The sequence below is a fragment of the Quercus lobata genome, chromosome 6, assembly GCF_001633185.2.
Source record: "Quercus lobata isolate SW786 chromosome 6, ValleyOak3.0 Primary Assembly, whole genome shotgun sequence".
Taxonomy (NCBI): Eukaryota; Viridiplantae; Streptophyta; class Magnoliopsida; order Fagales; family Fagaceae; genus Quercus; species Quercus lobata.
In genome coordinates this window covers 40,657,095-40,670,114 of record NC_044909.1, presented here as the reverse complement: position 1 = coordinate 40,670,114, position 13,020 = coordinate 40,657,095, and the positions used below count along the sequence as shown (strand labels likewise).

At 33.5% G+C, this 13,020-nt stretch overlaps 1 protein-coding gene across 2 annotated transcripts; it reads right to left on the bottom strand.

Annotated features, from left to right (window-relative positions):
* Nucleotides 1-7,494: 7,494 nt before the first annotated feature.
* On the bottom strand, nt 7,495-11,154 carry LOC115994873 (floral homeotic protein APETALA 2-like). 2 transcript variants are annotated; one of them, XM_031119182.1, is made up of 10 exons: nt 10,090-11,152; nt 9,946-9,971; nt 9,797-9,827; nt 9,578-9,665; nt 9,232-9,377; nt 9,065-9,109; nt 8,850-8,944; nt 8,591-8,763; nt 8,276-8,488; nt 7,495-8,177 (listed from the first exon to the last, which is right to left on the bottom strand). In XM_031119182.1, exons 1-10 carry the CDS (start codon nt 10,620-10,622, stop codon nt 7,977-7,979), a joined length of 1,551 nt encoding a protein of 516 aa, XP_030975042.1. In that variant the 5' UTR covers nt 10,623-11,152; the 3' UTR covers nt 7,495-7,976. The 2 variants fall into 2 exon arrangements, with proteins under 2 accessions (XP_030975042.1, XP_030975043.1); XM_031119183.1 differs by having other exon boundaries at nt 8,013-8,177; nt 8,272-8,488; nt 10,090-11,154.
* Between the last annotated feature and the right edge of the window lie 1,866 nt (nt 11,155-13,020).

The window sequence follows — 13,020 nt, the reverse complement described above, 5'->3', positions numbered from 1 at the left end:
CATCAGTTTTCTTGTTTGTTCTCTAGTTGCTAGACTTAACTGCAGGCATTTTATTTGTTTGGTTTTAGTGTGTTTTTACTCTCCTGTTTTTTGGATAAAACCCAATCTTTCCTCAATTGCTCAACAACAAAAAAAGAGGAAGAGATTGCCTGTAACAAAATCCAAAAAGCCTATAAGCAGAAATAAACTTAGCTCTTTAATTAAACAGAAGTTGTATACTCCCATTCATCTAGCATTTATTGGTAGTGAGAACTTACGAGGTTCCAATCTATGGCAATTTGTAATAAGATGAATAATAAGAAAGAACTAAAATTGTGCATAAGCCGAATTTCTATATAGTTTTTCCAAACACTGAAGGGTAAAATTTTTTAAAACACTGATTAAGCTAAGCCATCAAGCACTTACGGCCTCTAGGAAAACACTGAACCACACAGTTTTATTTAAACCGTCCGGTTTTTTAATTTTGAGTTTTTTTGATCAAAATATCCATATTTTCTTTTGACTTTGGTCTTTTATATATGAAATTTTCATTTTTTGTTTTTTAAATTGAAAAAAGTAATTAAATATAAATTCAAATGTCTTTTTTGTCATTTTTATATACTTAAAAAAATTGAATTCTATATTTGAATTAATTTTCTAAAAAATAATACTCTATTGATTTAATCGTTTCTATATTTGCATTTTTATTTTTATTTTTTTTGGAGAAAGAGGAATATAATTTTTTTTTTTTTTTGAGAAACAACAAAGATTAATAATTAAACAGTACAAAGTACCTAACACTCCAAATATCTAATATGGAAACAAGGATCTTTTGGCCATTTATTAATGACTATTTTGTGACACAATGACCTGAGTCACCTGACCTAACAACTTGACTATTTATTTCTTTACATTTCAATGGGAAAAAAAAAATGATCTAACAATTGATGTGCTATATATGGTTTTTTTTTTTTTAATTTGATGTTCTTGTGCAGAGTTTCTTAGAATTTTAACGGTACCTTTGTCAATTTGAGCAAATAATCCAGTAATCCTTTAAATGGGGTTATATTTATATGTGTATATATATATATATATATATCCTTTTCTTCCTCTCATTCCAGTAAAATGGGTCGAGCAAAGAAAAGACACTTCAAGCCAAGAACTGAAGCAATCAACCCTTCTGAGCCTACTGCTAAATAACACTAGTTTACATTTATATAGATTGCTGCTATATGTTGGTACTTTTTTTTTTGTTGAGAATCAATATATGTTGGTACTTGGTACAGGTTGATTTTTTTTTTTTTTTTGATATGCACGCATCAAGTTCTAACACTTTCCCTTTTCACATTCACTTTTCTTAGTAAGTTTTCTTTATTTTTATTTTTATTAATTGTTTGCGGAACTGATCAATTATCTGTCTTTTTTTTGGTTAAGTGCAAGAGGTAATGTAGTCTTAATGGCAAGAGAACAAAGATAATAGTTTCTCAAAAAAAAAGAAAAAAGAAAAAAAAGAGAACAAAGATAATCATTTCTTGTATTTATGACAATTTGCCCATTTAATATAGGCATTGGCGAACCATGATCCATGACAGTTTGGTCATTTAATAGTAGGCATTAGATGTTGAGAAGTGTCTATTTCACACACTCACTTGCACACATGATATACATATTCACTACTTTTGCATAAAAATTGTGACTTGAAATCATAATTTTAATTAGTTCTAAAAACTAAGTGTATGTATTGCGTGTGCAAAAGAAATTTCTCTTAGATATTTGCCAAGAACATTGGCCATTCACAGACTAGAATTTTTTTAAATTAAAATAATAGACTTGAGAATTAGCCTTATTACTAATTAGGACATGCCATATTCCTTTAGGAAAGTCGAATGAACTAACTTTCATCACTATAAGAAAAAAAAATGTTTATTACAAAGAAAAAATCGTTACAATAATATTTGTGTCATTGTAATATAGTTGATGTGAGTTGTTTCAATAAAATTTGAGGTAATAGATTTATGTAACAAAAAAATTCTGTTGTAATAAACTTCAAATATTTTAATGACAATTTTGATAATAATTTATATGTTGTTGCAATAAATAATTTATTGCTTCAAATATCTTGTAGTAATAAACTATTACTTCACAAATTTTATTGCAATATATCAAAAATAATTGACAAAAATAATTCGGATTAAATTATTGCAACTATAAGGGCATGTTTGCTCCCAAAGCCCAAATGAAATGGGCAAAGGTCCAAAGAGCCCAAAACAATGAATTTGTAGAGAGTGTACTAGAAACTTAACTTTAATAAGTTGGACAACGATCACAATAGGCAAATTGTTGCTTGAAAGTATAAACAAACAGTTGTGGGTAAGGAAAATCATCCTCGGTATTATGTATTTCTCTTAGACTTAACAACAATTACAGTTCTTGAGTGTACAGTGATTTTTTTACAGATTATCTGATAATCCTTTTACAATGGGATTTTCCTTCTTTATATTCCTCTTCCTTACTTCATCTTAACTCTCCACGTGTAGATCAGATTGCTGGCTTATATACTTGTCTCATTAGCACCTTCCTGAAGTCTTGATGGGTAACTGTAAGGCTGAATGTTACTATTCAGATATCACCTCCACATTAATGCAGCCAGGGGGTTAGCTGTAGAGCATTCAATGCGGTGGTAGCAGCTTTCTTCTCAAATATTTCCCAACTGTTTTTTGTCTTATCCCCACCTGATGTTTATCCATGCCAATATGATCGTCTGTTGCTTTGTTCTTGATGAAAGGTTAGACTTATGATCTCTGCTCTGTTCAGCCGAGGAGGTACTTCTCCTCGAACAACATTTCCAATTCCTCATGACCAAACCCCTTCCACGGACCATTGTCTTGTAGGCCTCCATCGTCATTACCTGTCCTCGGACTACTTGATGTCTTTGGACACAGCCCACGACCCCATAACCATATTTGGGCCCTTTATCCCTACAGCAATGATATATTCTTTGTAATAGATAATTATTTCATGTTTGTCATTGCAATATATTATAAAATAATTGATATCTTAATATTTTTTATTACAATAAATTGTAAAAAAATTTATAACAAATTATTGTAATGATAACTTCGTTACAATAAGTTATCATTTCGAAATTTTCATTGCAATAAATTGCAAAAATAATTAGTATCAAATTATTATAAAGATTTCTTCATTTTAAATTATTGCAACAAATCTAAGGCAATAAGATATTAAAGTTAAATTGTATTACAATCGAAAATTATAAGTTATTGCAACTAATTATTGTTGATGTAATAATTTACCAATTTTAAGTTATTATTGCAACAAATTTTAACTTATAAATGCAACATTTTGTTTAATATCACTATACATGTGCAATTTCTCTTCAAATATAACTATATTTTTCCTTTCTTTCTTTATACCATATTTGATGCAGCTTCTTGGGAGATTGAGAACTAGGTAGGTGTGTAATTTCGATCTCAACTTAAAAAAAAAAAAAAAAAAAGGACTTCAACCTAACTTCACTCTTCTAGGGAAAGGGGAAAAGAATACTAGATTAGGTGCGTCAATTCCGATCAAGTCCCTAATCCTTCCATTACGGAGTACTCTGGTAGACAGTAGCACATCAAGGCTGGCTTAATTAAGCTACGTAACATGGTGCTTAACAACACGAGCTTTGAACTTAAGACTCGAAATTCAAGGAGACGTGCTTCTTAATCCAAATTGAAAATTACAAGAGACTTAAGATATTAGGACAAATGGAAACAATATCAATTCTTACCCTCCTTCACCGCACGTGGAAGCCACACTCCTATGTTAAAAAATACTAGCCGTACAATCACTAATTAAGCAACAGCCTTGCCCCAAATATTCACGTTGTCAAGTCTCTATCATTTATTATTACTATTTCCGTCTCAGTTTGTTTGTTTTCTATTTTATTTTGAAGTGTCCTAAAATATTGTTCTGTTTCTAAAAATAAAAATTATTAGTTTACTAATGTTTCTATTATACCCTTATTTTATTTTCAAAACCATTTGAAAAGAAAACTGGAGTAACTAATATTTAAAAAAATCAATTTAATTGGGACACCTTTTTAGTTGCCTCATTAAGAATAACTATTTTTAAAAGTAACTTATAAATTTATTTAAGGGTAATTTTATAAACTTATACATTTTTATAAAGCAGATAAGACAATAAATGATGTTTTCTTAAAAAATTTGACTTTTCAAATAGGAGTATTATTTTTCTTTTAAACTAATTAGAAATATTTTATTACATAAGGAATACATACCCTACCTCCATCGTTCCCTTGTGCTTGAATCAAGATTCCGCTTACTATTGCAGGTGTAATTTTAATGGTAAAAGTCTTCGTATCACTTTACATCATACTTGGTAAGGTTAAACAGTTTGAATAATAGCGCTTCAACAAATATGTTATGCTTGCTATAATAGTCTTATCAAAGTCTTGGTGATACACATTGTATTTCATATTATCATCACATGGCGTGAAGTCAATGAGTCCACATTAGAGACCCCTTTTCTTATTCAACCAACAAAAAAATCAAGACCCCATTTTCTTACATACATTAAAGTATGCAGAGGCACCACAATTCAACTTACCCGGTGATGTTTTCAACTGATATTAAGGTAAAGGTAAAAAAGTCCGACTTTCACATCCTCATGAAACAGGACGTGGAGCTAATCTAACCCCTACTTCCAAAAGGTATTTGAACTTGGAAATTAAATTACATTGGAGCGAGACGAAGAAGGAAACGTGGAAATAGGTGTAAAAACTTGTGGACACAAAAAAATCCCCCAAAAGCATGCCATAAAAGGAAAGCGTATGAAAGCATATAGTGGGAGAGATAAGGCAAGCACAGGTAAGGTCGGTGTTATAAAAGAGAGATTAAAGAGAGTAAGCGCGTCCCAGAAAGGGAAACCAAAAGAGTAGTTTGTCTGAGTGAATTATGAAAGCGATCTAACACTTCACGCACAATATATATGCATATAAATAAGAAGGACCAATGCCCCCACCATCAAAGTCCTAGTCGCACTCACAGTCACATTCATTGGTGTAATTAGTATCAGACAGAGACACAAAACACAGCAATCACCAACACACACCACTCGCCCAACAAAAAAAAATTTATTATAAAAACAACATCAACAATTTCCAACCGTTGAAGAAATCCCATTTTTGGAACCCCTCATCTTTATTGAAAACGAAAGTAACTCAACCCAACCCCGTGTTAAATTTACTCTTTTTTTGACTTCCCAAACCAATTCTCTTTCATTTAAAAAAAAAAATTTCCCTACTTCTGCTTGTGTACCTACTCTTTTCTCAACGGGGTGAACTGATGGGTTTTTACTTTTACGTGTGTGTATATATGTATACTGCTGTTTACACCACAAATTTTGATAGTAAAAAGAGAAGCATAAATAGAGAGAGATGGATCTGTCTGTCTGAGCCTTTGCAGTGCTTCTTAGATTCGATGCCAAGGAAAGGATCTAAGGAGGGACTCTTTAATCTACTAGTCACTTTGTTCCTTTTAGAAATAGTTATTTTTTTACCTCCACACATATATAGACTGAAGGAGAATGGGGTTAGGGCTGTGGACCACCTTTCAATTTCTATATTTAGATGACAACCTTTTTCTCTTCATTTATGTATAATATTTCATTTCTATATAACCTATATCATTTTTCACAAAATAAACAAAATTCTCAAAAAATAAATAAATTATACCACTTCTATAATATAAAGTAAATCACAAGTTTTAGAAGATTAATGTCATATTCTTTTTTTCTTAATTAATAATTGACAGAATATATATAACAAGCTTATATTGATAAATTCAAAAAAAAAAAAAAAAAAAGGAAACTGCCTTAATTGTAGCAAAGATCCAAACTCCAAAGGGTTTGATTAGGGCAATTTTTGCATGGCAAGCCAAATGATCACAGCCAAAACAAGAGAGAGAAAAAGAAATAAGGTAGGAAAAATCAAAAGAGAAAAAGGGAAAAGGGAAGTGCAAGGTCTTAATTAACTAGAACAAAGAAATATATAATCAGAACTTCTAACGCTATCAATGTGCTTTCACATGTGAATGATCTGTAAAAAAGATATTATCATCATAACTCTCTAAATGCCTTCTATGGATCAACCAATCCCTTCTTTTTGTATATATGAAATGGTAAGATCGAGTACATAAAAAAAAAAAAGTCTCATACACACGGGATTAGAAGGGTACAAATGTCTATTACTCTAGTATTGCATACCAATGTAAATTTAATTATTTGATGAAGTACTACGAGTGATGGTGAGGTTTATGTAGCATCAAGAACAAAGCATAATCAGTACGATGAGCAGTTCATCAAATGCTGAAAGGGGCATGTCCTCATTGAAGCTTTTGCTTCTTAAAGTATCTATTTGTTGATGACGCATGTAATGAGGATAGCATCCATTTTAATTAATTGTTTATTGATTAGATTATCCCATCATAATTCTTTCCTTGTACCTAACAACCATACATATGATAATATATTAATGGATTAATGGATGATAATATTATATTATGGGACTAATCAAATGGCATACCGCGTAGAGCAAAGCTAGCAAATCTTCATAAAAAGGTTGTTCATGGGAATCTCCACCAATATTAATTAAGAAAATAAGTCCCAGCCTTCACTCTTCTGTACTTGGAGGTGTAAACCTACTAAAGTATTAAATCTTTATAAAAAAAAAAAAATACAAGTCCAAAGTATAAAAAACTTGCCCATAACTCTCTCTCTCTATGTAGGGTAAAAATACAGAATTGAATCTGCCCACTTTACTTTTTCTAGTCTTTTACTTTTTAACCAAAAAATCTGTTTGATAAACTTTTATTTTATGTGCGCCCACACCATTCGATCTCTTTTTTTTTTTTTTTTTAATCTCTCTTAAGTAAAACCCAGATAAACTCAAACCCGCACAAACCTTCTGAGGTTCTTTTTTAGAGTATGACAAGTTTACCCTAACCCTAATACTTAGACCCTTTTGGTCTTTCTCTCTCTTTTTTTCTTTTCTTTCGCAGACATAAACAGTGTCCTTTGAAACCTTGGGGCTACAACGATAGGTACCTCTCGTAATAATAGCCATATGTCTGACTGCTTTTGGCCGAAGAGAACTGATTCGAAGGACACCAATGATAGTGACTATTCATCGCTATCCAATGATATTTCCAACGCCACAAAATACACATTTCGTTGAGCTGTATTTCTGTCTCTAGCCCCATCTTTAATAGAAAATTCACGCTTTAGATTTTTCCAATCCTATGCCTCAGACAAAAGCAGTGTTGTAATTAGCATTACCCTACCAGGAAGCAAAGAACCAGTGTCCTTAAAAAACACAGTTCCTAGAATCTTCATAACATGACAGTCTGATAGATTTATTCAAAACCTTCAGTAAGTAAAGTCGGCCAACAAGTTTAACAAACAAAAAAATAAAAATAAGAACCCAATCAAAAATAAATAAATAAATAAATAAAATAGTTCATCCCATTCTACTTGAGCTAAAAAAATAGCTGGCTAAGTACAATGATTGAGGACTAAAAATTACAATAGGTGAAGGATAAAAAGTACCATAGTCTGGCAAAACAATATATACATACACACCCATCCAAGAGTTACTAAAATATCAGCGAATATCAGTCAGAACACAGAAAATTCATTTGAAAATTTCGTTGTTTTGTTAGTTTGACCAACGACCAACATTCCCCGAGAGTGAGCATTCCGTTACTTTTTTTTTTTCTTTTTCTTTTTTTTTTCTCTCTCTTGACAATAATTTTGGGCTTTCATTTGCCTCTCTAATAAAGCGGGTTGAAAATTCGAATATGAAAATAAGTCTCAGAAGTACTTCATTCTTTACATGCTTATAAATAAGGTTGGCGGAAATAAGGGAAATTTGGAGATTATGGCAAGGCAGAAAGACCAAAGTGGGCTTAGGACACTCAGGAGGGTCTCATGAGAGTGTGGAATCCATTTTTCTGCAGCCAATGTTGGGAGGATTTGATCTGCGGTGAGAATCCTGATGATGCTGCAGTAGCTGCAAACAATTGGGGAGGAGCGGATTGCCATTGTTGATCATTTATAGTTAGTGAAAGATCGCCTCCAATTCGGCCTCCGTTGCTGCTGCTGCTTGGGTACTGAACCTAAAATGACACATATATGAACAAAAACTACATAAAAAAACAACTCCTTTTATGGATATACCCCAAATTGTGCAATGAGCTTTAATTAGCCTACCCACTTGATAATTTGGCGGACTAATGTGTGGGGTAAAGTTATGTTGCATCTGGGTCTCTCCAGCTCTCGTGAAATACACATGTCTTTGCATTTCATTGGAGTTGGAGGATGCAGATTGAAGATGGGTTCGGCTCAGAATCTGCATGGTTTCAGTCTCGCTGTACCCATCTCTACTGTGACTGTGACCTTGACCATCACTCTCACCTCTTGATGCTTCCTGATTATAATACGAAGCAAAGAATTGATTGGTTTGGCATATTTGAATATACAATTTAAAGGGTTGAGGATCAAAATAAAACTATAGTTAGATATATGAAACCTTATTAGGCCTAAATCCCTGATTCCGCCAATCAGCTTCAAGTGGCATTAACATCAAATTCTGTCCCATTGCAGCATTATAACCATCATTCCCCAATGCTAAATCGTTTTGTTTTGAGTTCGAATTGCCCAAACTCAAATCAAGATTGTGTTCTGCTGCACTGCCTGAAGATTCTATATACCCAATATATTTTAAATGAGATAGGAAAATAGCTGCCAATGTTAAAAAAGACAACATTACTAATCAAAGTTAAAATTACCAGTGGAATTATTTAGCTCATTCTCGTAGATGCTTGGATCAAAGTTGGTGACAGCTTCTTTGCCGTTGCACTTAATTGCAGCTTTATCATATGCCCTACATATGTACCAGAAATTTTAAACCCAACCATACCGACATTTTATTCTTCACGACCATATATGACAATAGTACTATAATCTAGGAACAAAGTCCAATTTAAGTTTGCAAAGCACACACCTTGCGGCTTCAATCTCAGTATCAAACAAACCCAAATAAACGTACCTGTTAAATCAGATTAAGATTAAGAACAACCATTCGATAATCAAATTAAAGAACATACACACAAAAACTGAAAAGGTGAATGTGAGATTTGGGGATGAAGTATATAGAGAATGAAAGCGTACTTTTTGCCTAAAAATTGGCCCATCCGAGCCTCCCATCTTCCACACTTGTGCAAGGTTACACCTCTGTACTTAGAGCTTCCTCTAGGAAAGCCGGTGCTTTGTCGGCGAAGTACGTGAACAAATTCTTCCTTAGTCAGATTGTTCATCTATTACAGACAACAGCATTACAAATCATTCCATTTGTAGATATATATTTCATTAACCAAATAAAGAAAGATAAAGCAATTCGGAATATCAGATATACAACTGTAGAAGATAAGGTTTGCACTGTTCAAGATAACATAATATAATACAAATAGAAATCTCTCTCCATGTTTCTTTCTCTCAAACACACACACACGCATACCTGCTTCAAGTCTTCCTCATAGTCCTCAATACGAAAATTGATGTCTGCCTCCACTCCTCGGAACTTGATGGCCGCCCTATCATACGCACTGCAACACATATTTTCCTATTTCAATCTCACATTTTCCAGACAAAATTTTATTCGTTCGCTTCCAGATGAAGGCAAGCAATATATATTACAAGCTTGCTAAACAAAAGGAGCTAGAATCAAGAGGCTCACCGAGCAGCTGCATGTGCAGTGTCAAATCCACCTACATACACATTTATTTCCAACCAACCCATAAGAAAATTTCCCATATCATTAATCAAAGAAAATTAAACCCATTTCTTCTCCAGATGAAAAAAAAAAAACTAAATAAATAGTCTTACCCAAATAAACTTGCTTTCCACAATCCCTACATTAAGCACAAGAAGATTCCAAACACACAAAACCTTGATTATCCAAAATTTCCAAAAATAGAAAGTAAATTCACCGATCACGCATAGAAGAAGAAGAAGAAGAAGAAGACTAACCATATGTGAGACTCCCAGCGGCCAGTTCTCCGGTAAAACGTGACACCTCGATACTGTGAGCTCCTAGACCTTGGTCCTCGGCGGCTCTTCTTCATGGGCTGTGAGACCTCCACACACTTTCCAGGGCTAATCGAATCCGATTGGCAAAACTTAACCCCAACCCAGTGAGCCCGAGGAAACGTAGCAGCAGAGGCACCACCAGTACTTTCCACAGCTCCTACTAGTGCACCACCAGATGTAGCTCCCATTTCTGACTCATCCACCGGAAAAAACTGGTGGGTCACGGGTTGTGGCTCGTTGAAAGAGAACCCGAATAGCTTGTTGGGGCTACTACGCCGCTTGAATTTTTTTGGGTCACAGTCTTGATCGTCGTCGGATCCGTCCTCGATGACCAAGGCGGAGGAGCTTGAATTCGACATGGATCCGACCCTTTTGCCCTTGTCATCGTCCCCATCAAAAGAAGTCTTCTGAGAAGAGCAGCCTTCGGATTCATCGTCTCTTCGTTGATCAGGTGAGTCATTTAGATCCCACATTTTTTTTTTTTACTTTTTTTGGTTGGTGATCTCTGTGAAAGACAAGCTTGATTTTTTGAGGTGGGAAGATGGGACCTTTAGTGTTTTGTTGTGGTACAAATTCTGATCATTAGTCTCACTCTCATATAAACACCTGATTATATGTTTGTCTTTGGTACAAAAAGTTAAAATAAAATAAGATAAAAGAGGTAGCTTTGTTTCTGGTTAAATAAGGAGGGGGAGAGAAGAAGATGCGTAAGGAAGACAATAGTGAAGTGAAGAAGGTAAAGATAGAGAATTAATAAAAAGAAGGAAAGAAAAACCTAGGACAAAGGAGATAGGAGTTTTGATGTGGGTGTGTTGCGAAAAGGTAGTAAGAAGGTGGAGATGTTCCAAGATCTTGTATCCCTAACTGCCTAATACAGCATAGACGAGGCCAGTTTCAGCAAAGCTTAGCCCAAAGCATCCCACACCCTCCTTATTGCTTATATCTCTCTTTCTCTATCTCTCTCTCTCTCTCTCTCTCTCTCTAACCACTTGCCTCCACCTCTTTTCCTTTCTTTTCAATGACTCATAATTCACTCTCTCTCTTTCTCTCTCTCTCTCTCTCTCTCTACAATACTACTTCCAAAACAAATTATCTATTTTTCCCAATCATTCATGAATTTGGTTGTCTATTTTGGCTTTCTTTATTTAACCTGTGCCTTCGGGTTTTAAATTCGTTTATAATTTTTCGTGTGTACTAGCTTTCTTTACTGTTCTCTTTGTCTAGGACTACTACATGTATGATCACTACTCTTTTTTATTTTTTATTTTTTCTTTTTTATTTTCTTTTTTCTTTTTCTTATTGGTGGGTTCAAAAGAAACATTTAGATGGGAAAATGGGAAAGAAAGAGCCATCCCTTTCCTTATACAACTTTCCCACGTTAACCAAATCGAAAAGCATTCTCTCTCTCTCTCTCTCTCTTTTTTCCTTTCTCTTTCTAAATTACCCACTAATAGAAATAGACAGCACAAAGACTAAAAGAGATGGCTAATTACTCAATTACCTTTATTAGCTACTAATTACTCATTCACGTCACAAGTCACCTCCTGTATCTCTCTCTCTCTCTCTCTCTTTATTTCACGTTCACCAAGTTTCACCTGGTATTTACCATATGGGAGAGCAGTAAATAAGAAGTGTTGCAAAGAAGAGGGGCAAGTTGGGGAAGGAGCTGGTGCACAATAATTGTGACTCCAAGGCCAGGGAATAGAGAGATGGTTTGGTATCAGAAAAGGAAATGGGAATAATAGTAAGAAAAGGAAGCTCTTTCCAGAAATGTCCAATCCAAGAGTACGGGAAATGGGCCACCTTTGCCTCTTTCGTTCTTCTAGCGACCAATAGCCTTCCTATGCGGTACCTCGTATTTATGACTCATTGCTTCCCTTACCACCCACTTTTGGCGCGTGCTTCTCACCTTTCTCTTTCCCTTAGGCCTTAACACCTTTTCATCTGCGCTCAAATTCACCAATACCCTCCCGACACTTTCATCTTTCTCTTTTTCATAATTGTTTTGAAACTTCTTTTTTTTTTCTTTTTCTTTTTCTTTTTTTAAATTTTGGGACCGTATTCCATAGTTATTACTACTTATTAGAACTGTAATGACACAGCAATTTAAGTCGGTGAATCGTATAAAGTTTCGGGTCGGTATTAAAAATAGAAACAGATTTGCAGAAAGTTAGATAAAATACTGAAAAGTAGATGGTGTTTTAGAGAAAGGATCATGGTAAATATCATTAGATAATTTTTCACTTAGAAAATTATCATTAAGGAACCCAAAGATTAATGCAAGTGTCATAATTTTAGTCGTTCTTATAAAACATTTGGATTTTTTATTTTATATACAAGATAGAAATTCTATTCTAAACTAATCTAAGTATATATGTATGTGAAACTCTCTCCTAAAGACTTGAACCCCGATCATTGCCCCTCACACTCCACAAGCATTTATACTTGTGAAGTGACCATCCTACCAAAGATGTACAGTGCTAGATTCTATATTGGGATAAAGTGTAATCAATTGATTAAGTAATTAATTCAAGTGTAATATTTTTATTCATTTTTATGTTTAGATTGAATATCATTCCATTTCTTATAGTTTATCTTCTTTTTATCTATTCTTTAATTATTTATATGTTTTTATAATAAATTGACTATTTAGTATTTATCCAACTATCATACCACTCTTTCAATGATTCAATGCTCGATACGATTCTAATAACTTAGACTTTTTATTTATTTATTTAGAATATTGAATATTTTTAACACGCACACATATGGGAAAAGGGGAGAAAATTTTAAAGAAACTTACAGTGATTTTGATAAATGGATCAAAATAAACAACAACAAAATTATTAATAAATATACAAAAGTTTGTAT